Below are 27,993 nucleotides of genomic sequence, written 5' to 3'. Positions count from 1 at the left end.
TGAGGGGGCGGAGGCTCGGGCGGGGCTCCACTTCTGGAGCTGGACAGGCACAACACCTAAACAGCAGCAGAACTAGCAGACCTCCGACGAGGCAGTCCTTCCACCATGTGGCTCTGTGCGTTGGCCCTGGCCTCTCTCGCCACTTGCACGGCTTGGGGTGAGTCTTTCTGAAGTACAAATACCGGGGAGGCACATTTGGAATCCTTATCCTGGGCAAAGGTAGGTGGAGAAGCAGAGTGGGCCATGCTCTGCACCTGGACTTGGAGCAGCACAGCCTTGCTGGCCCCAGCCATTCTGCACACAGACAGAGGGCAGGATAAACTCCCTGAGCCCACAGCTGCAAGGGGCATGTGCAGGAGAATGCGTGAGACAAATGCAAGCCCCACGCGTGAGGAGCTGAGAGAGTTCTGTTTATTTTCCTCTTGTTATAAATCAGATGCAGCCCAGAGCAGCAACCCTGAGGCTAGAGGGTGTGGGTTTGAATTCAGTTCAGCACTTCCTAGCTGTGTGTCCTTAGACAAGATACTTAACTTTTCTGAGCATTAGTCTAAAATAAGGATGACTGCTGTCCTTACCTCCTGTGTAGATGGCTGTTTCTACACAGGAGAGTGCTTGGTCTAGAGGAAGGGTGGGAAGAATGGATAAAGCGGTTGATTTACAAGGGAGTGACTTAAAAAGACTGGAAATTTCAGGTGTGGTCAGGCCAACATTTCAGGAGCTGATTGCCCTTGGAAAGGTAATTTGTCTTTCACAGTTCTCATGAGAGGAGGTACATCAGTGGGGTGGGGTGAGGGGCACAGGAAAGGAGAAGGGTCGGTCAAGAGGAGCAGGGGGTGGGAAGTGTAAATGAATTGGGTTGTTGTGGAAGGCAAAGTGAGGCAGGGTCAGCAGGCTAAGCTTGACCAGTGTGAGTCATTTCAGGGGACTCCTGGGCATAGTATCTACCTCTATAGTCTGGAGGCTGGCTTTGGGGAGATTAGGGTAGGGGAGGTGGGGAGAGGCCTGGAGTGTGGGAGCCCGCTTGGGGTGTGGACCCTGGATTGGTTGGTTCCTGGAACAAACAGTTTCTATAGGGTTGGCAAGGTCAAAGCATCCAACACACAGCATGAAGATTTGGCTCATACAGGGATGCAGGAAGGGTCCTCAACACGCACCTGTGCCCTTCTACAGGCAGAGAAACTGAGATTCAGGGAGGGAAATGAACCTGCCCCAGGCCACCTGGAACACCATGCCCTGGGCTAGCTCTGGTTCCTGATCCAGAGCCGGTGCTGTGGCCCTGAGTGCCCTCACAGCCCAGACTTTGTATTTTGTCTTCTCTGGGGCAGTGAGAGACTGTGAGAGGCCTGGGTCTGAGTGTTAGGATGGAGCATGTAAGGATCCAAATGTGGAGTGGAACTTTCCTTTAGTACTGGTTACCCCTGGCAATGCCTCCACATTCCCATTTTAGAAATACAAATCAGCATTTTTTTCATGTCTTTGTTTCCTCATCTGTGAACTGGGCAGGTACCCTGCCAAGCAAGGCTTTAATGTAACAGAAGTGGAATGCATCGTTAACAGTCAGTGCTTACTATGTGCATGTACCTGAGTGGTAAGTGCTGCAGTTGACATGCTAATGTCGCCCATCTGTCCACTGTTTCTACACTTGGCAGTTTGGCTCTTGTCCAGTACATCTGTATTGAAAGTTAACACTGAGCCAACCCAGGACATCCTGATAAACATTTTCCCCAGGAAGTTCACCTCAGTCCTCTTTGTAGTAATTAGCAACTGTAAGAAAACAAAACAAAACAACAAAACAAAAAAAACAAGAATAGTTTCTGTGTTCAAAATGTGGGATTGGCTATTAATAACCTGAGACATGAATGCTGATTTAACTTGAAGAGTTCCCAGTATCATTAACTATTCTTCTGTAAGGCCAAAACAGGATTATGCTTTGTGTGCTGGCCCCACAATTAGGGAGAGATGTTGATATTTGCATCCCAAAGAGGGAAATTGGAAAGAAAAGGCTAAAAATTATCTCTGAGGGATGCCTAGTCAAATGTGGATGTGGTCCAGTGTCTGAAAGTGCACCTGCCTCGTGAAGGGAAAAGCAGATGATCTCAGTGTGGTCCCAAAGCAGGGGGAAGCAGCCCTGGTGTGGAGGCTGCCAGCAGAGCAATTGGTCCCAGTGGGGAAGCACAGTCCACTCCACAGAAATGAGTGCTCAGGAGTCTGACCCCTGCTCTTCATCTTCTGGATGACCTTGTTTAGAGTCACCAGAAGAATCTTCTTCCAGCTCATTCCGTTCTTTACTCAGAATTGTTCCTGCCGTTGCCTTTCCCCTGATAAAACTTAAGGCCCTCCATGGCATGCACTCTGATTCCAAGATTCCTTCTCACTCCCAAGGACTCCATCTGGTGCACTCGGGCATTCTCCCTTCCTCCGCAGGCCTTGTGTCTTGCTGTCTCCAAGCCTCTGCACGTTGTCTTCTCAATGCTTTATGTCTCTTCTTCTTTCTCCCACTTCTCAAGCCTCCCTCTAATGCAATCCCAGTTCCTCCACAAGGCCACACTCTTCCTTCTCACCCGTAGCAGCTTCCTGGTGCCACCCCCGGTACAGGAACACTTTCTTCCCAGCATTAGGGCCAAGTATGTCTGTGCTTCATTCCCCCTACAAGGTTGAGCATCCCTACTCATCAAGCCTGCAGCTCAGTGCCGGGGGTAAAAGTCTCCAGAGGCTAAGAGGGAAACCAAGAGCCTTGTTCATTCCCAGCAGTTCTCCTTCTTGCATTTGCTTTTGTGTGAATGCCTTATGCATGCAGTTCAAATGTGTTCCTCAAAGCAGTCCTATCATTAGGAAGGTCAGTTCCCTGTGTCCCTGTGACATAAAGAGAAATGGGACCTGGAGGGTTTCCTGCCTGCAATGTGGAAAAACCTACCTGGAGTCCAGGCCAACAAACCTTTCCTCTCTTCCTCTCCATGTCCTTCAGGGCACCTGTCTGCACCACCTGTGGTGGACACCGTGCACGGCAAAGTCCTGGGGAAGTTCGTCAGCTTAGAAGGAGTTGCACAGCCCGTGGCCGTCTTCCTGGGAATCCCCTTCGCCAAGCCCCCTCTTGGATCCCTGAGGTTTGCACCACCACAGCCTGCAGAGCCATGGAGCCACGTGAAGAACACCACCTCCTACCCTCCCATGTAAGCTGTGCACGGGGCTGGCGCTGGCATCTTTCAGTGGGGACCTCAAGGCAAACAAGAAGCAAACTTCTGATTAGCTTATGCATTTTTCTAGGGTCTTCAAGAATGTTGCAGAAACTTAAAAACATTCCATAAATTTCACCTACTCTAGAGTCTTTTATTCAGCACTGTCTTTGCTCAATATTGATTGAGCTGAACACTGTACCATTAACTCTTTTTGACATTTGAATTGGTTTTGGTATGAATGTTATGTCCCTTGCTCTTGGTGACCTGGAGAAGCAGTTCCCAGGATGGAAGACAGATGTCATCTTTGCTGCTGTCATTCTGCCCCTGACAGCTGTGTCCTCCTGGCTCCTGGGGGCCTCAGTTACCCCAGCTGCATTCTGGGGCAGTGGTGCGTATTGGGCACAGTGAGGTTAGAAAACGGTGCTTATAATGTACTTGAAAACGCTAATATCTCCTAGTGTGGATCTTCCTGGATAGGAGACCTCAGGCAGGCTTTCTCTAGTCTCTGTACCTCAGTTTTCTCAACTGAGGTTTAAGTGAATTTTTTCCGTAAGGAACTCTTAAATCAGTTCCTGACTCACTGGAAAGACTTAATGCATGCGTGAAGGCTAAGCTACGTCAACTCTCAGACATCTCTCATCAGGGAAATCCACAGCCCTTGCCTGGAATGGGTTGATGATAGGGTCTTACCTTGTCAGGCTTGGGGCCCTCAGAAAAATATCACTTCCCTCACTTTGTAGTGGAGATGCTGGCTCAGAGCAGGAAAGGGGTCCACCCAACACCACCCAACACATCAGTGGTTGAGGCAGCAGTGGAATGCTGTCCCTTGCCATGTCCCACAAAGATGTCACCCCTGACCTGTTGCAGGTTCTAAATGCCTGACATTTTAGGGGTTTCTCATGGGCTAATGATGCTGTCCATGGATTAGAACATGTTTATCTGGTAGAGGAACGTGGTCACTGAATTAGTCAGCTTTTTTGACTGCATTGAAACACCCAAGAGAACTAACTTATAAAGAGAAGAGGTTTACTTTGGCTCACACTTCTGGAGGGTCCTAGTCCAAATCTGGGTGGCCCCGTTGGTTGGCCATCTTGGTAAGGATGTTCTTGGCAGAGTTCTGAGGTGACACAGAGCATCATGTGATATAAGGAGCACCCTTTCTGCCCCTGCCTATTAACAAAGCAACCAGGATTCCACATAGGGTCTCCACCCTAAGCACCTAACCCAATCTAATCATGGTCTAAAGGTGCTACCCTCAGACATAATAATTAGATTATGCCTCTGCCCTGTTAGTATCCTTAACATGAGACTTGGGGACCAGTCTTTGGGGAACATTTAATTTCCAAACTAATATCCAAAGCATGGTAGAGACCGTGCAATCCACTGTCTGGAGCTGAGCAGAGAACAGAACCACATCCTGGGAGTGCCGGAAATGTCATCTCCCAAGGTGGGTCACCCCATGGGCCACCTCCTCCTCTTGGCTCAAGGCATTCCAAAGGCTCTGGGAAAGGAAGAAGTGCCAAGGTGCTCTCACTGCATGGTCTCAGGATCCCTACCTGGACCCCTCACGTAACTTCCTCCCCACTCCAGTATCTCTAGCATAGTATTAGCAACTCCATCTACAGCCTTCAACCTCCCATGCCAAGGCCTGGCCATAGGTGACTCTTCTTGCTTCCATCTGGCTGGATCTCAGGGCTTCTCGCTCCCTTTCCCAGGTGCTCCCAGGATGCAGTATCAGGGCATATGCTCTCGGAGCTCTTCACCAACAGAAAAGAGAACATCCCTCTCAAGTTTTCCGAAGACTGCCTTTACCTGAATATTTATACCCCTGCTGACCTGACAAAGAGAGGCAGGCTGCCGGTAAGCAGTGGGGGCCACCTGGTCAGGCATGCAAGTTCCGGCCTCTGAGACAAGCTAAGAAGGGGTTGGAGATGGCATGGAGTGGGGGTACCAAGGACCAGACCTGTGTCAGGGGCTTCAGTGTTTCCTTTCAGCACAAGAAACACAAGGTTCTCACAGCTCGGTTTCCCCTAGTGGTACCGGGTGTTCTGGGGGAATTTGCAGTAAACCTGTCGTGTGCAGCTTGATCTCTTCAAGCCTCTCATGTGAACAGAAAGACAAGAATGCTTACTGTTAGTTGCCATATTAAGGAAATGATATCCAGGCCTGCTAAGACAGTTTCCAATCAAGTTAGAGCTGGAAGGAATCTCAGAGGAAAAGCCAACTTCTCAATCCTTCTGTTACAGATAGGGAAACTGAGGCCCAGGCAGAGGAAAAGAGCTTCACATATTAGGGTTGTCAGGACAAGAGATCTGATCTTCAAGCCAGGGGTCTTTGACACAGACCAGGAGAGGCAGCATGTGTGTGGTCTTTCCCACACATACCACAATCCATCTGTGACAATGTCCACTGTCTTGAGACGGAGATTTGGGGGGCAGAGCCAGGAGTACTTTCCTTTGCCTTTAGTCAATGATCTACAATTTTATTGTAGTTGATTTCCCTCCTTAGCAGTCTTGGCACAAGCTGATGAGCCAGTGAGTCAGCATTTCCCAAATAAATGAAGGACCAGAGACAGGGCAGGTTGTAAGTTACAACATGGAGCCTGGGATGAGAACAAGGTCTGCTGAGAGAGGTGGTGTTCCCGGGCATGTCAGCACCCAGCCAGTCTCCTGGGAGCACTCCTGGCTGGCTGCTGGAGTGAGGGGGAGGTGTGGGCACTTGGTATTAGAAGAAGTCTTGGGGAACTAGGGACTGAAGTTTCACTTATTCAGTTAATGCCTTGTTCACCCACTCATTCATTTACCCATTATTTCATTCCTCTTTTATGTACTTTTTCTTAAACTTTTATTTAATGAATATAAATTTCCAATGTACAGCTTATGGATTACAATGGCTTCCCCCTCCTGTAACTTCCCTCCCACCTGCAACCCTCCCCTCTCCTGCTCCCTCTCCCCTTCCATTCACATCAAGATTCATTTTCAATTCTCTTTATATACAGAAGATCAATTTAGTATATATTAAGTAAAGATTTCAACAGTTTGCACCCACATAGAAACACAAAGTGAAAAAAATACTGTTGGAGTACTAGTTAGAGCATTAAATCACAATGTACAGCACATTAAGGACAGAAATCCTACATGAGGAGCAAGTGCACAGTGACTCCTGTTGTTGACCCAACAAATTGACACTCTAGTTTATGGTGCCAGTAACCACCCTAGACTCTCGTCATGAGTTGCCAAGGCTATGGAAGCCTTCCAAGTTCGCCGACTCTGATCATATTTAGACAAGGTCATAAAAGACAGGGTGAGGATAGTAACCAATGATCCTAAGAGTGGCATTAACCAAGTCTGAACAATTATATAGCATTAAGTGGGGAAGAGGACCATCAGTACACACAGGTTGGGAGTAGAGCCATTGGTGGTAGAGTAGAGGTTATGATTACAAAGGAATGAGGCCCAAGTACGCTAGACAGGGTCTAGAACAAAGGACAGAGTCATTATTAGAGGAGCTGAGAAAGGTGCTGTCTAAGCTACAATTAAGTTTTCTGATTGAGAGGCAAATAGAACCTGATAGAAGGGGCTTGATAATAATCTGGTGGGCTTTAGGCCTTGAAAGTTAAGAGGCCCAGACCTATCTATCTCTTCATATGGGGTACATCCTAAGGGAGGTGTGAACCTCCTAGGGGAAGGCACTCTGTTGACTTTCATTACTTGGCTGGCCTGGGAGGAGAGCTGGCCAGGTAAAGGCAGGTGGCATCTCTAACAAGAAATTTACAGTTCTGCCTTCAATGTTGCTGACCTTACTTGGCCATCCTCTATTATGTACTGAATACCCTCATGTACTTGGTGGACTCACCGGTCTGGGGACAAAGAAAACCCAGAACCTTCACCCCCCAGCCTCTGCCTTTGTGCTGTGCAGATATACAGCAACCTTTCAGCGTATTGTTGCTGACCAGCCCTCGGCTCAGCTTTCACTCAGGATGACTGATTCAGTCCCTGCGTGAAGGCAGGGATCAGAAGCATAGGAGAAAGGGGCACAGGGAACCTGGTGGCAAGAGGACCTTTAGCTAGGGATGCAGATTCTAGAACTACAAGGTCTAGATTTAATTCTGGGCTCTGCGTTGAACTGGCTGGGAGATGTGGACCAATTCTTACCTTCTCTAAGTCTTTCTGTCTTCAAAATGGAAATCCTTTTTTTTTTTTTTTTTTTGACAGGCAGAGTGGACAGTGAGAGAGAGACAGAGAGAAAGGTCTTCCTTTTTGCCGTTGGTTCACCCTCCAATGGCCGCCCCGGCTGGTGTACTGTGGCCGGCGCATCACGCTGATCTGAAGCCAGGAGCCAGGTGCTTCCCCTGGTCTCCCATGCGGGTGCAGGGCCCAAGGGCTTGGGCCATCCTCCACTACCCTCCCGGGCCATAGCAAAGGGCTGGCCTGGAAGAGGGGCAACTGGGACAGAATCCGGCGCCCCGACCGGGACTAGAACCCAGTGTGCCGGCGCCGCAAGGCAGAGGATTAGCCTATTGAGCCGCGACGCCGACCCCAAAATGGAAATCCTTACATATGAGTGTTTGAGGATGGCTATCAAGCTCTGTCTTAGTTTTGGATGAGTCATGAATGAAGCACTAATGGAATAATAGATAGAGTTGAAGGAGAAGCCTTACTCCTGCCCTAGTGGTCAAATGATTGTGCTGGGGCCGTGGGTTGCAAGCAGCCAGGAAGCTCATCATGTAGATTTGGGACCCAGACCAACTGGTCCAAGCTCTGCTTTGACCACCTATTAGCTACACTCCATGGGGCAGGCAAAGTGCCTCTGTTTTCCTATCTGTCAAATGGGACAATATTACTACTTAACTCTTGGATAAATTATCTTAAAATATTTGCAACAATACTTGGTGCATAATTCATGCTAAGAGATTTTTTAAGAATGTTTTTGCAGCATTGTTATTTCAACTGCTCTCATTTCTTCCTGCTATCTAGTCCTAAATACTTTTAAAATCTGAGATCTGTAGTTGAATCATGCATCGATTTATCCACTTTTTTAAAAAAAAATTTATTTGTTTATTTGAAAGGCAGAGTTACAGAGAGGCAGAGGCAGGGAGGTGGGGTTTTCCATCCACTGGTTCATTCCCCAGATGGCTGCAATGCCTGGAGCTGTGTCGATCTGAAGCCAGGAGTCAAGAGCTTCTTCTGGGTCTCCCATGTGGGTGCAGGGGCCCAAGGACTTGGGCCATCTTCTACTGCTTTCCCAGGCCATAGCAAAGAGCTGGATCGGAAGAGGAACAGCCAGGAATAGAACCGGCGCCCATATAGGATGCCAGCATTGCAGGCAGAGGATTAACTTACTGTGCCACAGCACCAGCCCCTGATTTATCCACTCTTAACCTCAATTCTTATCACAGTTCCTGGCACACAGCTTCTCAGAAAACAAATGATTGAAGAACTCTTGGAGGAAGTGGCTTTGGGGCTGGACATTTGAGGGTGGATGTAATCTGGGATTCAAAGAAGTGGAAGGAGGCGTATTAAGAAGAAATTCCATTAGGGGCCTGTGTGCTCCTTAAGATAAACATCCATGCACAGTGAAGCTTAATTCACTCCCAAAAAATTTTAAATGTGGGCCGGCGCCGCGGCTCACTAGGCTAATCCTCCGCCTTGCGGCGCCGGCACACCGGGTTCTGGTCCCGGTTGGGGCACTGGATTCTGTCCCGGTTGCCCCTCTTCCAGGCCAGCTCTCTGCTGTGGCCAGGGAGTGCAGTGGAGGATGGCCCAAGTGCTTGGGCCCTGCACCCCATGGGAGACCAGGAGAGGGACCTGGCTCCTGCCATCGGATCAGCGCGGTGCGCCGGCTGCAGCGCGCCAGCTGGCGGCCATTGGAGGGTGAACCAACGGCAAAGGAAGACCTTTCTCTCTGTCTCTCTCTCTCACTGTCCACTCTGCCTGTCAAAAAAAAAAAAAAAAGAAAATTTAAATGTGATGAAGCCGAAATGCAAGAGCTGTCCCAATTGTATGTTGAGCTGAATGAATGGCAGGAGGATGGCAGAAATGTTGGGAAGAACACAGCATTCTTGACATTTTCTATTCCCACAGTGATGAAGAGCCTTGGGGGAGGTGGCACTTAGGGCTGAGGAGAAAGGCAGGGGTCGTCAGGGCGCATGGAGTGGGGATGTGACCTTGGCTCTATATGGAAGATTTGGGGAGAAAACAAGAAAACAGGCTGCTTTTTTGCAACCTTACTGGACTCAATGGACTTTGGGCAATGGATGCTTTGAGTCATGGCCAAAAGGTAAATGATCAAACTAGGTGAGTGTTGAGGTCTTTCCTAGGTCACCTCCGTACAGCCTGTATGCTTGCCTCCTTCCTGTGCAGGTGATGGTGTGGATCCATGGAGGTGGTCTGATGGTGGGTGGAGCATCAACCTATGATGGCCTGGCTCTCTCTGCCCATGAGAACGTGGTGGTGGTGACCATTCAGTACCGCCTGGGCATCTGGGGATTCCTCAGGTAAGACTAGACTCTTCTTATTGCATGTTGGCCCCATAGTGAGACTGCTAGGACCTGGTTCTGGCCATGTTAGCTCTCAGGGGGAACTTTGCTAATTTCTTAGGAAGGAATCCAAGTCCCTTCACAGTGGATTGCACCTACCTTCTTATTCGCTAGAAATGCTTGTGTACTTGCTCTAAGCTCTTGAATGTGCTGGTTCCACTACCTGCAATACCTACTCTCCCTACCAAACTCCTATTACTCTTGCCAAACCCACCACATGCTACTTCCTTTGAAACACTAATCTCTTCTTCACTTGGGTTGCCCCAGCATATTGCATTCCTCTATGATGGCGATCTACATGTGGCATAGGTGTCAAACATTTACACATCTTCTCATGGGAAAAAAAGGAAGGGACAGACTCATGGTAACCCCAGTGAGCAATACTTCTAGGAGGAGTGTTGGGGACAACTCAACCCATTTAATTCACGGGATCTGAACATGCAGAGGTCAAGGCTAGAGCCTGTCCATCGTGCCTCCATGGGCACTGGAAACTGCTTTCCTGAGAGGCACAGTTACCGTGTGCTAAGTGCACCTGATGCAGAACATCTGCCCCTGCAGTGACTGAGTGTGAGCTGGGATGGGGTTTCTGCTCACCAAAGAGAAGACTGTGGAGCTGGAAGAGGGGTTCAAGTCTGCCTGGGGGTTTTCCCAGGCCAATCATCCCCAGGGCATGTGGGCTGACCATGCTTATCTGAAATGCTTGGGTCCCAAATTGTTTTGGGTTTTAGATGTTTTTGGATTTTGGAATATTTGCATATAGAGAATGAGATTTGTGTAAACCTGTTTCTAAATATGAAATTCATTTTTTTAATTTCACATACAACTTATACAGTAGCCTAAAGGTAATTTTATGTAAGGTTTTAGGTGCACCTGTGTTTTGACAGGGACCTGTCATATGACAACAATTGTAGAAATTTTCTCTTGTGTTACTGATTCAACACTCAAAAGTTTTCAATTTTAGGGTCAGCTCCACATCCCTTTCACCCATGACTGGTGTCTCTGCTCCCAGCGACAGTGAAACTACTATGTCTATGTCTACCTCTTCCTCCCTGTCTCTCCTCTACTCAAGCCAAGTAGGCTCTCAGCTGGCCATGTCACCAGGCTCTCCATGTCCAGGTTAGCAATGATTTCCAACAACTCTCAGCCCAAACTCATGCCCTCTCTGCACAGAAGTGACCATTCATGAGGCTGTGAAATGCTTCCTCTGCCAGTTCCTTGGCTGCCCCCATTCAGGCCCTTTGCTGGCCCTTCTATCTCCTCCCCCATCCTCAGGCCATCTGTGTGCCTCCCTGTCCCACTGCACTAATTCCCTGAGTGATCCCAGGGGTACTTTCAGAGCTCCATGTTATAGTCTCTACCCTTCCTTTGGAATCCAGACACCTGTCATCAACCACCTCCCTCACCTCCACTGATGTATAAAGGGCATCTTCCATGTCACCTGGACAGACAGGACCCTGACTCCCACAGCCCCTCCTCCAACATACACCCTCATCCCTTTCTTCTGGGGTCTCCTGCATGGCTGCCGGCAGCTTCATCTACTGTGTGTTCAGAATAAACAAGCTTTGGGCAGCTCCGTCTCTTTTCTTCTCACAGCCACATCTAGTCAGTCTGCAAACCCTCTTGGCTCTACCTTTAAAATACTTTCAGAATCCAGTCTCCTAATTCTTTCTTGCTCCCACTGCATTCAGAGCTTCTGTCTCTAGCCTGGATCATTGTTGTAGCCATATACTTTAACAGTAATGCTGCTTTTATACTCTGGCTGATGCACACGGTAGCCAGAAGAATCACTCAAGACAGAATGAGTCAGGTCATGCCTCTGCAGTGGGTTCCCCCGTCACCTAGCATGGCATCGAAGTCCTTCCCAAGGCCCATGGCCCTCTGCAGTTACATCTGTTTCTCACACGCTTCTGCTCCCTGGGCCCCAGGGCCATGACTCTTGCTGCTTTTTCTGCCTGCAGATTCCTTCTTTGGATATTTGCACGATCCCCATGATCATTGTATTGAAGTCCATATTCAAAGACCAGTGCCTCATAGACAATTTACTCAGTCACATGACCTGAAATACCACCCACTGTCCACTCCTGTCTTTTCCTTTGTCCAGTTTTATGTGTCCTCAAAACACTTTCACTATCTGTCATAGTCTAGATTCACCTGTGCTCTGTAGTGTGAGTTCAGCGTACTGTGAGGTTTTGCCTGTGTCCTCAGATACTTTTAGTTTAGAGCATTGTGGGCACATAGCATGTACTCAGTTCATAGGTGTCAAATGCCTACAGGTAAGGCCTTACCCAGAGCAATGCTGGAGGAATGGGAGGCAAGTGAAGACCCTGTGTCAGGGATGTGGAAGGCAGTCCAGAATTATTCTGGAAGCCTGAATGGAGTCCCCAGGCCACTGTGGTTGAGAGCTGTGCCATGACATCTGTACTCCCTACTCCCACCTGTTCTCTCACTCACAGCACAGGAGATGAACACAGCCGAGGGAACTGGGGTCACTTGGACCAGGTGGCTGCGCTGCGCTGGGTCCAGGACAACATTGCCAACTTTGGAGGGGACCCAGGCTCTGTGACCATCTTTGGAGAGTCAGCAGGAGGTCAAAGTGTCTCTATCCTTGTAAGTGTCCCTGGCAGCAGGCACCACCCACAGGCATGATGGCTACTGCTTCCAAGTCCAGAATTCAAGGCTGACCCTATTTCCTGCACAACATCAGGTGATGGAGAGCTAAGGACCCTATCTCCTTGGCTCCCAGGAAACTCAGAGCTCAGCTTAATTTCCTGAGACCATCAGAATCTCCCCAATGAAGTGACATTCCTTCTCCTGCCCCTTTGTTGAATTCTCTCCACCCCAATCATTTTAACATTGGGACTCCCCTCATTTCTGCTGGGAAGTAGGGCTGAGTGTGAAGTGTGTACAAATGGAGGTGAGGACCACAATTGGATAAAATGTCATTGTTTGGCTTGAAGACAGAGCTGTAAGTTGAGGGGATGTGGCAGCAAAAGCAGGCCAGAGCTTTCTCTGAGGTGGTCTATTGGCTTCTGTGTCCCAGAGGGAGGGCAGCAGTCTGTGGGGCTGATATGAGGTGGGTTGGGGAAGGTAGAGGAAGGCAGTACAGAGAGGGATGGCATAAGAGACATGGATCACAGCATATGTATGTGATGCCTTGCTGGTGTGGGCAATAGGGCTGGAGAGACACTGAGAGTAGCCACAGATGATGCCTCACAGGCGGACAGAGGGGCAGCCTTATTACCATGGCCTTCAAGCATGTAATGTTTTCAGAGTTGAATACTCCAAGGGAAATAATTTTATATTTTCAAATTAGAGAATGAGAAAATATCAATTATCTCTAAAAGAAAAGCCTATTCCACAATTCCGCTGCCCAGATTGGTCCCTGTGAACATTCTGATGTTTATTACCCTAGTCTTTCTTCCATGGCACACTCTCTCTTGCTTTGACTCTCTCTCCCTTCTTTCAATTTTATCTTTTTACAAAAATATTTTCCCCAGTGTTTATAACATATATATATAAATATTTATATTGTAATATAAATATTTCTTTGAACATTAAACAGCATTCCATGTTTTATTTTATGATTACATAGTATTTCATGGCAAGAATGAAGAATTTTAATTTACCCAGTTGCCCAGTATCAAAACCTTGGACTATTTTCTCTTTTGACTATTATGTACAGCATGAGTACTCTTAGAAATAGCATTCTTAGAAAATGGTCGTTTATTTTAGTATAAATTCTAATAGTGAAACTGCTCAATAAGAACTTGTGATTGGGAATTACCAGGCTGTTTATGGGGTGATTTTGATTGTCATGGTGCACACATGCCTTGTGTTTCCTGCTGTGAAGTTCACTCTGATCTGGGTCCATCCTGAAGAGGATTTCTTGGGGAAAATTGAACTCATGGGTGGCCTGGGCACAGCCTAGGCCAAGCAAAGACCCCCTCCCCAGTGTCTCCAGGAGAATGGACCAGGGCAGAGTGGCAGGTGGAGGAAATCTTAAAGAACCAATGTGTCTCTGGTCCTCTGGCTGCGATCATGACCTCTCCTCCTCTCCATTCCCCTCCCAGCTATTATCTCCCCTGACCAAGAATCTCTTCCATCGAGCAATTTCTGAGAGTGGCGTGGCCCTCCTTCCCTGTCTCTTCAGGAAGGACATCAGGTCCTTGGCTGAGGTAGGTCTCACCCTGGACAGTTCCCACTTCCTTGACTCTGCCCTCTTGAATCCTCAGGGGCCTCCCTCACTGTGATATCTGGCTAAGAAAGAAGATTCACTAAAGTGAAAATGGCTGAGGGCTCCTTTAGGGCTCACATGTAAAGCACATTCTGTACTTTCTCAAGTGCCCTCGTGGAATCAGTTACCCAGGCTGCTGCATGCTGTAGTGTGCGGGAGGCACATGCACTAAGCTGTCATATATGACAGGTGCAATCCACCACTTTTGTGGAGACACTGAGACACTAAAAATCGAGTGGCAACCCTGAGGGCCAAGTAGCTAGTTAGAGAAGGAAGCAAAAGTTGAATCCAGACAGTGGAATTTGGTGTTCAAGGCTCATCACCTCACTTCACACTGCCTCTTTTGAGACCATTAGGCTCATTTTAACAGAGATCCAATAATAAAGAGGTTGTGTAATTGGCTCGTGTTACAATTCAAACTAGTGGCAGAGGCAACACTCTCTGGACCCCAGAGCCCATACTAGCAGGTCTGGAGTGTTTCCAGCCTAATCCCTGCTGCCTTCAGAAGTTGGCTTGGGATAGAGCACCTGTCTCCGCAGTGATGGAGGGAAGGGACATTGCTCTTGATCTCTGCTGCTGCCTTGATCTCTACAGAAAATTGCCACCGAAGCTGGGTGTAAAACCACCACCTCGGCTGTCATGGTTCACTGCCTGCGCCAGAAGACAGAGGAAGAACTCATGGAGGTGACACTGAAAATGGTAGGCCTGCCGATTCGAGTGTCCCCACCCTGTGTACTCGGCCCCCGGCTTCCTCCTTTCAGCTGTCCCTTTTACCCTGGGCCAGTTCTCACTTCTCAGGAGCAATGGCAGCCTTGAGATGTGAGTGGGGAATTCATTTTTCCTTTTTTATTTGAAATATTTCAAATGTTAAGAAAAGTTCAGAAATAACATAATGAATAAGTGCATACTAATCCCCCAGGAATATAAAAACTTAATATTTTACCATTCTTGTTTATAGGTGTACTTTTAAGAAAATACACTTTCAGATTTCAGAAGTAAACATCTTCCTGACTTTAGGGGATGGAAATGTTAAACACAAATATTTTCAGAAAGGTGTCATAATTTATTTTCGTTGGCTTAGAAGTTTTCAAAACTGTAACCCATATATATATATATATATATATAAAATCCATAGAGCCCCATAATATTAGAAATTCTACCTCCAGTGCTATTCTAAGATAGCAATATATCCACATATTCTTCCATCTGTTATCTATCCATTCATCAATCTATATATCCATTAATCCATTCTATCTATTAATTTCATTTAATCAGTCTAATATCATGACTTTCCATTTATCCATTTTCAGTTGATCCATCATCCATGTATCATTAAATCAACATATATCTTCATTCTGTCAACATTTATCCAAACTTAATGATCCATCCATCATCAATTGCTACTTATCAATCATCAGTGATCCATCCATCACATGTCTGCTAGTTATTCATCCAATTCATCCAGATCCATGTATTAAACAACTCCATCCATCCACCTGTGCTAAGTACATACAGAAGGAGAACCTACTTATCTGTTGACTTCCCTATCAAGCACTTTTGTGTCCTGCAGAGGTTACGTACAGCATCACTTAGAACTATCTACTTAAAAACTCTCTTTGTCAATAATTCCAGCAAAAGTTTTGGAATAAATTCTCTTGAAGTGACATAGGTTTATTCCCATCTCTGAAATAGCAGACTGTGTTCTGGGAGATAGAGTACCTCTCTGTGATACAGATGCTAAACTTACAGAGTCAGAGCAGGGAAGAGGAGGCCCCGAGAGGACTGGTGGGGCATTGTTGTGAGGCGGGGGTGGGGGTGGGGGGTGGGGGATTGACAGGGAAATGGATGGCAAGAAAGTGGGTACAAAGCAGGCATCCTCTCCAGAGCTCCAGTGACCCTGGCGCTGGCCCCAGGGCCTGTCCTTTCATTGCTGGTGCCCGCCACTCCCCCATTTCACACCTCAGTGCCATGTGGAACTGTCTCCTGCCACTGCCTCTCAACCAGATGGGGAGGTAGTGGAAGGGAGACCCTGATACCTTGGGTGTGGGGCCCAGTTGATCAACCTTTCCCCAGGAAGCCTTCTCACCACTCCTCTGTGTTTGTTTTTACAGAAATTTATGGCTCTAGACCTAGTTGGCGACCCCAAAGAGGTAAGGACTTTTGGCTTCTTTATTAAAGATATTGAGTCTTAAGATCTTTAAGCTCTGATTAACTGGATGTCAGATTCTCCTTGGTGGATTTATAGACATCCTTTGTGTGTGTATTGCTGAGGTCCACAGAAGGGCAGTGATTTGCCTGCGTAACATGACCATGAGAACCAGAAGCAGAACTGGAGTCTGTCCTTTGACCCCTGTCCAGTGTTTCCAGGCAGCAACCCTGCATCCCCTGGACTCAGCCTACCTTCCTCCCCCATCATTTGTGTTTCCTGATCCCTAAGATGTCTCTGTGGTGGATGTTAAACTGGAGCCTTCCACTGTGAGGAGGCAGAGATGCTGGATAAGAGGTGTCTGCAGTAGCCCTCACTGAGGACTGGAGAGAGCCGAGGGTCTCAGTCCAGGACCCCACCCTCCTCTCAGCACCCAGGAGACTCCAACATCCTCCTCTTCTCCCTTGCCTCAGTGGGCTTTCAGGTTTTGTGACATTAGCTCTGCGGCATCCTACAATCGTCCCACACACTCCCTCCCTGAAGACCGCAGCACCTCCCTGAGAAGGTCCTGTGAGGATTGCTGGAGGCTCATTTGTTTATCTAGCAAGGGTGAACTCAGCACTTCCTATGTGTCAGGACCTAATGTAGGGGTTGGGGAAGTAGCGAAAGAAGCAAGATTTCCTGCCTGCTTCAAGCCTTCTGGGGAACATTGCAGGACCAGGGACTGCTCAGTAAGAAGGTGTCATTTGAGCCAAGCCGTGGAGGGGTGGAGGAAGCTGGCTGTCGGGAAAACTGGAGAAGGAGTGTTCTAAGCAGAGCAACCAGCAGCTGCAAAAGCCTTGAGGCAGCAAGCCACTGTGTGCAGACTGGAGAGACCGGGCTGAGGCTAAGAGGTCATGGGTGGTGGGAGGTGGGGTGGTCATGTAAAGGGGCCTGGGGAGTCCTCGGAGGTTTTTGAGCACAGAAGGGACAGGATTTTGGAATTTCCAAAGACTCTTTGCATGCACTGTGGAAACATGGTAGGGAGAGGGCAGGTCAGACACAGGGAGCTGTGGGAGGCCCTTGCACAGCACTACCCCATTAATTAATTAGCAGGGCTCTGCCAGCTTAGACCAGGCCAGAGCATTGGATGGTGAGTGGTCTTGGAACCAGGGCAGTCACTGTTGGGGTTTGCTGAGGGACAGGATGTGAAGTGAGATAAAGAGAGAGAGGGAGAGAAAGAGGAAAAAAGGGAGGGATGCCCTGAGTTCTCCAACTCACGCAAGCCCTTGCCCATGCCTGTGACTCAGGGCAGCCACTGCAACCGCTGAGTGGACAGCAGCCATGGCTGTGGTTCTCATTGTGCTGAGGTCACTCCTGCCTCACTGATGCCACCCACTCGGCCCTCACTGTCTCCCTCCTGGGCTTCTGCTGTCTTGTCCCTCCATGTCCCTCCCCACTCCCATGCCCCGTGTGCTGCCAAACTTCCCCTCTAAACTCAACCCCTCTCCTAAAAGCCTGCCCCTCCTTGCCTCGGGACAAACACCCTTGCCTCCTTTGAGCTAGTGCTTCTGCAAGTGTCTGAGCACCTGCTGGGGCCAGATGCAGTGTAGAAAACACACCCCACCCTCAGACCCTCCCTAGACCATGCCCCTTGCTATTCCTCCAAGTCCAGGACTTGGTGAAGTTCCTAGGCTCAGCCCTGCATGGTGACCCCTCTGTCCCTTTGCTCACACTGCTCCTGCTGTTTGGAAAGTCCACTCGTTTCTTCACCTCCCTGTTCCTGTCATTCCCCAGAGCCCAGCACAAAGGAGAAGCACCTGCTGCCTGTGGCCTGCACTGCGCTGTCCTTCCAGATGACTTGCTTCTCTTCTGGCTCCCACAGCCACCCTTTCTGTCCTGCACAGCCTGTCTGGGGCAGCAGTGGTTGCACACCATGCCGTCCTGCTTTGTCAGCCTGTTAGATTAGGATTTGCACACATCCTGATCTTGTCATCCAGGCATTTCTCTCTCACAGGGAATCAAGCCTGGGCTCGAGCACTTTGCATGTGTAGAGCTCAGTGCCTCCTTGCAGCAAACTGTTTATCGCTAAGAGTCCTTGGTGAAATACAGACAGATCCAGTCAACCTTCATTAATAGCAGACTCTGAATCCACCTACTTGTGAAAATGTACTTGTGTCCCTCAAATCAACACAGTGACACTCTGGTGGTCATTTGGAGAATGGCACAGTTTGTGTCCCATGATGCATATATTCAATAAGATTCATTTGATCATTCAGCGATGCATATGTTCCCATCTGGGCAAAGCAGGTGACACTGTCTTATTGTTTCAGCCTCCATAGCAAGAAGTGTCCTGTACATGGGTACTTAGTGTTGCAGTGCTGTATTTTTGGTGTATTTCAGTGATTTTTTGGGTATAAAATACCCCTCAGGGTCTTGCTGGAGTACTGTCTAGAGTTCCTGAACACAAGATGTTATTCTGTGCCTTACAGAGAAATACATGTGTTAGACAAGTTTTATTCAGGCACCAGTTACAGTGCACAGGCTGTGAGCTCAATGCTAATGAGTCAACAATTCAGTCCTTCCAAAAAAGGAAGAGGGAATTTGCTTATCTGTACATGAGGCCATTCTGGAAATTGCCAAAGTAGCATCACATAGCACCATATGTGATGAAGCTGCAGAAAGGGTGGAAAACCAGCTAATCTATGAATTCACGAGATGATAAAAAAATACTTCAAAAACGAGTATACAGCATTATTGTGAAACTGGGAGCCAAAGAAATTTGCAATCACAGTGTCAGGAAGATACTAATTCCTTCCCAATGTGTATTATAAATAAAAGCTACATTTAATTCCTTTACAGAAATCTCTGTTACATAAAATGTATTTAAATAAGATTGCACACATAAAAGAAGATTGACAAAAATGTGACCAGAAACCTGTAACAAGCTAACCCTGGATTTGTCCTCAAAGCAATAGCTTGACCTGTGTATTTTCTAATTTGGTGTTCACTGCCATGAATAACGAGAGCTGGCTACAGACATACAGGTCCATGTGCTGTTCATATTTATAGTCTAATACCCACCTTCATTTGAGTGAACATTTGTTGCCCACTTCCCCTTAGCATCAGGAGTCATTCATTGAAGTTTTGACCTCTGGTGCTGTACCTGCCTTTGTTAGGACTATAAGCTTCTGTGGCCGCCACTCAAGTCCACACTGGTCCTTGGTGCTGGCCTCACTCTTGGGTAGAGGTGGGGAGGTGGGTGTTACCTGGGGAGGGGAATCACAGACATCGAGTTGCTCTCTCTTCCTCAGAACTCTGCCTTCCTGACCACTGTGATTGATGGGGTGCTGCTGCCCAAAGCACCTGAAGAGATTCTGGCAGAGAAGAAATACAACATGCTGCCCTACATGGTGGGAATCAACCAGCAAGAGTTTGGCTGGATTATCCCAATGGTGAGAATGTGCAGGCCACTTAGACAGATACCCCCACCCACCTACCTGCCACTTCTGGTCGCAGAACTTCTTCTTTCTCCAAGCCCCCTTGAGTCCATGACAACTTTCCCCCCACTGCAGGAGTTGACATTTCCATGGAAATATTCTTTGGGATGGCCCAACTACCCCTTGGGTAGCTTATCCCTGGCAACCTCTTTCTCCAAACATTCTTTGATTGTCTTCCAGTTAAAGAATACTGACATGTCAGGCCTGGGAGGGCCTGTAAAGATAATAAATCTGTAGATACAGAAACTTAGGATGCATAGGATGGGGAAGCAGCCTGGGAATTACAGGGACTTAGTTCTGGGACCAAATCCTTCTCACCTGGACCGGTGTTCTCTGATTCCCAAAGATCTACGCTCATGTTCTACTCATTTTATTGGAAAGATTCAGAAAGTGTTTTTCTTCTTGAGTTAAAGTTAGCTCTTAAATGTGAAGAAAAACTTTCCTTCCAGCAAAAGATAGACAAAGATGGATACTAGTTCAGGCATTGGACAGGATGTATTAAGTAATATGGTAGCAATATGGAAAAGACATGAGCATAACCTGCACGGAAATCCCTCTAACAAACAGCTGGGCATGTTTGAAGGATGAAGTGTGCCAAGAGAAGGCAGAGTAAGATGATGGAGAGAAGGGACTTAGTCCGTGTCACTGGGCCACATGGATTTGTGAATTCATGTACACTTCCAGGAGACACAATTCTGCTAGAGTGATGACAGGAAGCAGTGGCGTAAGTTGGAGTAAGGAATCCACTGACGCTGGGACTTTACCTTCCACAAAGACTGGGAGGGACATCAATCTTGTCTCCCAGAAAGTTTTCATTTTGGGAAATTTTGAAAAATTATCCTTAAGGCCACAGGTACATTTATATTTCAAAGAACAGAGAAAAGATTTATAATTGCACATTTTTACATTAACTGCTCTAAAAGCTTTAGGAGCCTATCTGCATATCACCACCAGGTTTTTTCCGGGCCAAAAAGTAAATTCCTCTGTCAGAATCCCCTTTCTGGCAGGCACCTTCAGGGAGGCTAAGGCCACCATAGGACTGGGCTTTTTGCTACCAGAGGCTGTGCTGGAGCTGGGCGAAGTCTCAGTGCAGAGGTTTGGGAAGAGTCATTTTGTCCTGAGTTTTGTAGTTCTCACTTCAGGATTTCAGAGGTTATTCCAAAGCACCAAGTCCACAGGGGTGGCATTTTTGGATGTGGGTCATCTGAGACAGGTAGTCTTGCATCTACCTCCAGAGCCCTCTATTCCTATACTAGCCTGCCCTACACCTTCCCTTTCTTCCTGGCTGACCATTGTGGGGGTCCAAGGTCTGCCATAACTGCAGCTGAACATTTTTTTGAACTTTTTGCATTCCTCTAATTTCTGGATATATAAGTCCATTTTATTCATTGATTTGATCCAATTCATCAAAGATCCATTTCCATAAAGGATAAAGCAAGAGGACCCTCAGTTTGCATTGGTTTGGTTGGCTGGTTGGCTTGGTTTTTCCTGTTAATTCTGGATGATTCACAAATGCTTATCTGTCTTAATAGCAGATGCTGGGCTATCCACTCTCTGAAGGCAAACTGGACCAGAAGACGGCTACAGAACTCTTGTGGAAGTCCTACCCCATTGTCGTAAGAGTCTAGGGGATCATGGGAGTTGATTGAGACCCAACAAAAGGCAGGGGGTTGCCCCACATTACAGACACGTAAAATGACAGACTGGGAGCTGGGCTTCTGCCCAATTTTTCTTCCTTTCCCACTTCACCAACCCAGGGAGAGTTGCACTGGACTCAAGAGATTCACAGCTGACCCAAACCTTCCTTACTGGGTGGAGCAGCCATGTTGTTTGCCAGGGGATAACAGTCACTTTCTCGGTCCATTTCAGAATGTCTCTAAGGAGCTGACTCCGTTGGCCACTGAGAAGTATTTAGGAGGGACAGACGACCCTGTCAAAAAGAAAGACTTGTTCCTGGACATGCTTGCAGATTTGTTGTTTGGTGTCCCATCTGTGAATGTGGCTCGTCACCACAGAGGTGAGTGCCAGGGCTTGGATGGGAGAGGGCCAGCAACTCTGTCTGCTTAGTGTCTGTCCTGCCCACCTCTTGACACAGACAGAAGTGAAAACTGTTGAGAGTAGTCTTAAAAGCTGATTCCATATGGCCTGGAGTGGTGAGATGTCCTGCCTTGTTTTCTCTTAGTAGCAAACTTTGAGTAAATGATTCAAATATAAGACATTTATTGGGGAGGCACTCTCCCAGAAAGCACCACTAGGGAGATAGAGTGGTGACCCAGGAAACAGGTTGAAGCCAGCCATGGTGCGTGTTCAAGCAGTTACCCACTGTGGACACCTGGAACTGGGGACCCTGGGAAATGAAGAGAAACAAGTCTCAGGGCTGCCCCATCTGAATGGCAAGGGGGCAGGGGTATTTACCCACCAACTCCCACTTGCCACAGGTCGAAAACTATTCCGAAAGGTTGTTAATTCCCTGTTGCTTCGACCTGCTGCACACATGAACAGAGTAGTATCTAGTGGCCAGACAAGGGTCTCACAGGGAGCTGGATGCTAGAGGTAGAATTCAGAATGGCGTGGCCAGAATAGGGCAGATTGGAGAGGCACCAACAGTGTCTGCTATAGGGAACCCTAAGCGGAAGTACCTTACATGGTAAATGGGAATAGAGGGCAAATGACGGAATTTGGGTCTCAGAGCTTTTCTAAGGTAAGAGCAAGGTGCAAACTAGTTTCTTAAAACTAGTAAGGCTTTGGGAAGGGTAGGAGCCAATAGGATCAGAGGGCTGTCCAGGGCCAAGAGGAAGGAGCCAAGAGGAAGGAGTGGAGGAGGTATAGGGAAGATCTGGAGAATGCCAGCATCTGTGGTCAGCTTTGTTTGTCCTTGTGCGTACAGGTGTGCACCAGCTGAGAGCCGGGGTGATGTCTAGTGCACCACCTTCCACTACTGACCCAGGACTGGTCAGTGTAGTGTCAGGTTAGGGATGGGTGAACTCACCTGAAGGGAAGGGAACTTCTGGGTGCCATGTGGGGAGTCTCACAGATCCTTCTTTTCAGCCAGCTCTTTTGTCCTAGTCTGCAATCCTAGAAATGGTTTTCTGGCCCTGTTTCCAAACATGCTGGAAGACTTTTAAAATTCAAAACTTGACAAGAATGGTGAACACTAACTACCACTGACCTAATATGTGCCCTAGCACCCCTCCACACAGTAATGTGCAGCTGCTAACTGCTGCTTTCTCCTCCTGAGGTTCTTGATGGAATCTAGCCAGAGCCACTTGCTCTTTCTTACGCTTGGTTATACCGCCTGCTACAATCTGATCAGTAGTGTTCCCACCTGCATTTCAGACTGGTCCTGATCATACTAATTTTGTGTTCTCCATATGATATTTCATGAATTGAGTTCTAATCCTGCAGGATTAGAAGCAAAGGCAGAACTCAATCCCAGGTACTTCAGTATGGAAATGGGTGTCCAAGCAGTGGCTTGGACACTGTACCACAGTGTCTGCCCCAAATTGATATATATTATATATATAGCGCATATATATATGTGTATGTATATATATATGTATATATTGAGTAATAATCAAACTAAGATAACTAGCATATCCATTGCTTCATAAACCAATGATTTATTTCTAGTGAAAACATTCAGAAATCTTTCTTCTAGATATTTTGAAATATACAACACTAGGGGGAAATGAAATTAAAAGATACGTTTATTTTGATGCAAAGCATTTGAAATCCATGCAGTTTTTTTGTAGTATGAATTTTCTATGAGCTTTTTGAAGACTACTTGTGCATTCTTATTAACTATAGTCAGCCTATGGTACAATAGAACAACAGAATTTATCCCTCCTGTCTACCTATAACTTTCTACATGTTGGCCAACTTCTCCCCATCCTCCTCCTTCCCTCCCTAGTCTCTGGTAACATTATTCCACTCTCTACTTCTATAAGGTCATCTTTTAGAGATTCCAAATATAACTCAGGTAATATGGTATTTGTCCTTCAACTGGATTGTTCCATTAACCATAGTGTCTTCTAGATTCAGTCATGTTGTCACGATTGACAAGATTTCATCATTTTGACCGGGTAATGATATGATACACATGTATTATATATGGTAGAAATATCTCTGATATTTGAGTCCTCTTGAAGTTCATTCAGCAATGTTGCATAGTTTTCAGTCTCTGTTGAGGTCTTTCACCTTCTTGGTTAGATTTATCCAAGGAATTTTATTTTATTTTTGGTAGCTACTGTAAATGGAATTGCTTTTTGATTTCTTTTTCAGAAAGTTGGCCATTTACTGCATTGAAATGCCACTGATTTTTATATGTTAACTTCATATCCTGCTATTTTACTGAATTCATTTATTGTTCTAACATTTTTGGTGGAATTCAGGGTCATCTACAAACAAAAACAGCTGAGCCTCCTCCTTTCCAGTCTGTACCCTTTTCTTTCTCTTTCCTGACTACTCTGGCTGGGACTTCTGGTGCTACGTTGAATGAAAGTGGTGAGAGTGAACTTCCTTGTCTTGTTTCAGATTTAGAGAAAAAGTTTTTTATTTCAATTTTCTTAAAATGAGTTTTTAGAAGGCATTGCAAGACTGAACCATAGGTTTACTTAAACACTCTTGGTTTCCTATTGCAGAATTGCTTTCCAGTACATAACATTGTGAATTTTGTAATTTTCTTTCTCGTTTGGGATACTATGATTAAAAAATAAAAACCATGCTGCCAATTTCATATGCCCTTCTCCATATAGTCATCAAAAGATTGACTTTTTAATTTGCATTTCTTCAATTATTAATACTCTTCTCTCTGCTTATCTTGTTGACACTAATTGTTACTACTCAAACCTGCGCTCTATTGTCCTTGGAAGAGTTGTGTCATGTTGTACCTATTTAATAAATCTCAAAGCCAGGGGGCAAAAAGTTAAAGTAATATATCTTTTGCGCAGCATGGTTTATAAAATAAGTTCTGTAATTCACAAAAGACCCTTCCTCCTTGATCGGTTCTGAGTTCACCGATAAGATGATTGGCAGGGGCCTGTCCCTCCTTTCAGCAATCTCTGCTTGACCTTGAAGTAACTGTGTAATTGGTGTATTAGGGAGCCATAGAAGAAAGCTTGTTCTAAACAACACTTCTGCTAAATCAAGGGCACAGTTCGAGGGTGTGTTTAAGTAAATTATTACACACGCTCATGGCCTTCTTGGGGTGGCAGAATTACAAGTGACTTTTTTCTTCAGTTTGCTTTCTTCTACATTTTCCCAATTTCTTACTGTTTCAAAGGCTAAAAAGTTATTAAATTTCTACACCAGTTTGACTTGGGGCTGACCTTTCCCTTTCAGAGTCTCTCCTCCGTGGGTGTCATGACCAATGCAAAGCACTGAGCCACAAAATGGGTTATCCATGTTGTCTTGTCATTATAACTCATGGAGTATCCACAACTCCATGGGTTATCCCTGGAGGAGCAGGGACTGGTGCTCCAGTAATCCAGTGAGTGGGAAAATGGGGATCTTCCTGGGGCTTTGGCAATGGGGGAGGAAGGCAGAAGAGAGGAGGAGAGAGATGGCGAGAGGCATGCTCACTGTCACTGACCCCTTCTCTCTTCTGCCACTACTCTGGCACCTTCATGCAGGCCAAACAGGAAACCAGCTGCATAAAGTGGTAGGAGTATGAAGTGCTGAGCTTTGTGATTCCCTAGGAGAAGAGACAGATTGTTCTCCCTCTAGCCACGTTTGTCTTTAAGTATCCTGGCTTTCCAACAAGGAGCTTGTACTGCTTCTCTCTTCTCAGAATGGGTGAGAAAAACATTGGAAATGCTCAAAACTAGGATGAATAGGAAGGCCCTATCAGTTTGTTGAACACTTGTCTGTTATCAATGAAATACATCGAATGTGAGCTGAATATATATTTCTGGTATGTGATTGTATCAGGAGGCAAAGGGGTTTTTATGAACTGAGCCAAATCCCTATAATGTTATCTTAAATATATTGACCCAGGGTTTGAAAATTTATTTGTTTAATCAACCATTATCAGGCTCAACCCCAGTTTGAACTCAAGCAGGAATGCAGCCCTAAGCAAGGATAAGCATTCTCACCTGTGCTGATAACCGGGGGTTTCCCCTAGGACACACCTTGATGTGATTGTATTATGCTGGTAACCAGAGATTTCCTGCAGAGCCTGAGATCTGAGACCAACCAGGTCTGCATAACATGTCTTATTACAATGTTATTACAATTGTTATTACAATGAACTGTGCATTAATCCATGTCTTTCAGATGCTGGAGCCCCCACCTATATGTATGAGTATCGGTATCGCCCAAGCTTCTCATCAGACATGAGACCCAAGACAGTGATAGGGGACCATGGAGATGAGATCTTCTCTGTCTTAGGGGCCCCGTTTTTAAAAGGTAATGACTTTGTGCTGACTATAAGCTTGGAATATGAGATCTGGGTTCTGGTCTTGGTTTGGTGGGCTTGAGCAAATTTCTTCTCTCCTGGTTTTAGTTTCCCTATTCAGGTAACAGGGTAGAATTACAATGGGTGGTCCCCGGTGTTTCCCCTGCTCTAATATGCAGGAAATAGGCTGTGGGTTCACGTGACTCAGACAGAATCACTCAGAACCCTTGCCTGCAACATGAATATGATAGGTGCTTGGTCCCTGCAGGACCCTGCTCTAGGATGAGAATGCCACACTTAATTCCCCAGTCATAGGAATGTGAGTCAGGGTAAGGCTAAAATTGGTGTTAACCTTGAATCATGTCTATTGCATATCTATCTGTGTTCCTGTTTATATAGTACATATTTAAATATATCTGATAATATAATATTTTAAAGAAAATTTTTTACAGATGTCTTCAAAATCTTAATTCTTATCAGTTCTAGAAGACTTGTAAAATGGCATACCTGTATCTCCCTATTAGGTGACTCCTTAGGACAGTTGCAGCTCTATGATTTTTCAGAGTTGGTGCAAATGTAGGTGTATGTAGGATATGGAGAAAATACCAAAGGGAGAGCAGCCCTGGGAGTTGGATTTGCTGTAGAAGAAACCCTGGGGTGTAATGCTGTGACAAGCAGAGGGGCAGGTACTTGGGCACTGAAGACAAGGGCAGCTAGGTTGTGCATTGACTGCATGGCCTTTTCTGGGTCCTAGGTTAGTCATTCTCAAACAAAAGTGCACACAAATTAACCAGGATCTTATGAAAATACAGGTAATGACTCAAAGTGTATGGGGTCAGGGCCAAGAAACTGTACTTCTAACAAGCTCCCAAGGGGTGCTGTTGCTGCTGGCCATAGACCACACTTCGAGTAGCAAAGGATTTCTTCTCCCCCACAGAGGGTGCCACAGAAGAGGAGATCAAACTGAGCAAGATGGTGATGAAATACTGGGCCAACTTTGCTAGGAATGGGTAAGGCTGGTGGCAAAGATGGAGAGGGGTTGGTGAGGGATGGGGCATACTATTGGGGAGGGAAAGCTTCTGAAGACTGAGTGGTGAAACTCTGGATCCTGTGACCATAGCACTCTGACAATGAGAGCTCTGTAAAACGGACAGGCTGCCCCAGGAGATGGTGGGCTCCTCCTGGCTGGTGCTATATGAACCTCTGGGCAGAGATAATCCAGGGGGTCCCTTTAAGTCTCAGAGGCTTGCTGGATCACACATCAGCTTTGATGAATTACCATTTGATTCTGTTGCCAGGAATCCCAATGGGGAGGGGCTTCCTCAATGGCCAGCATACGACAACATGGAAGGTTACCTGCAGATTGGAGCCACCACCCAGGCAGCCCAGAAGCTGAAAGACAAGGAAGTAGCTTTCTGGACTGAGCTCTGGGCCAAGCAGGCAGCAAGGCCACGTGAGACAGAGCACATTGAGCTGTGAATGAAGACCCAACGAGCCTTGAAACCTGGAGGTTTCAAGACAAGAGTATTATAAAGAAAATATTTGTAGACCCAAGAGGCGTCTTATTGTGGAGAATGAAGAATTGCCTGGTGGGGATGGCCAGAGATCAGGGAGGGAGAATTTTTGTACTTCTGGCTTCAATTTGGGGAATAAATGTTCTTTCAGAGACCAAATCATTGTCTGTATCTTGGGCAGCAGATTAATCCATCCTACTCAGACGAGAGAGAGAGAGAGAGAGAGAGAGAGTAAACCATCAGTTAGTTGAACATGCCTTCCTTGGATATCACCTGCCAAATGATTGTCTAAAATCTAAGGAAAGATGGGCACTTTAGAGGACAGATATAATGTGAATATTGGCTCACATTCCACCTACAGGGGGAAGGCAGCATCATCATACATTTGAGCAGAATTACTCTGAAAAGGTGAACCAACTCCTAAGAGCCAAGTGTGGGATAGTATAAGAATACAGACTCTCTGGAAACCACAAACCCACGGTGGTAATTTATACCCATAATAGTCTTCTCCA

At 46.6% G+C, this 27,993-nt stretch overlaps 1 protein-coding gene across 2 annotated transcripts; it reads left to right on the top strand.

The window, feature by feature from the left end:
- The first annotated feature begins 46 nt into the window (after positions 1-46).
- Positions 47-27,640, top strand: LOC133748827 (liver carboxylesterase 1). Of its 2 annotated transcripts, none has more exons than XM_062177838.1 (14): positions 47-157; positions 2,966-3,170; positions 4,892-5,036; positions 9,539-9,672; positions 12,168-12,321; positions 13,785-13,889; positions 14,543-14,647; positions 16,060-16,098; positions 19,388-19,528; positions 21,109-21,189; positions 21,443-21,590; positions 25,847-25,978; positions 26,905-26,977; positions 27,266-27,640. In XM_062177838.1, the coding sequence occupies exons 1-14, from the start codon at positions 106-108 to the stop codon at positions 27,444-27,446; spliced, it is 1,695 nt and encodes a 564-aa protein (XP_062033822.1). In that variant the 5' UTR covers positions 47-105; the 3' UTR covers positions 27,447-27,640. The 2 variants fall into 2 exon arrangements, with proteins under 2 accessions (XP_062033822.1, XP_062033821.1); XM_062177837.1 differs by having other exon boundaries at positions 21,106-21,189.
- The last annotated feature ends 353 nt before the right edge of the window (positions 27,641-27,993 follow it).

The sequence above is a fragment of the Lepus europaeus genome, chromosome 19 (assembly GCF_033115175.1).
Source record: "Lepus europaeus isolate LE1 chromosome 19, mLepTim1.pri, whole genome shotgun sequence".
Taxonomy (NCBI): domain Eukaryota; kingdom Metazoa; phylum Chordata; class Mammalia; order Lagomorpha; family Leporidae; genus Lepus; species Lepus europaeus.
This window is presented reverse-complemented; position numbering and strand designations above follow the sequence as displayed.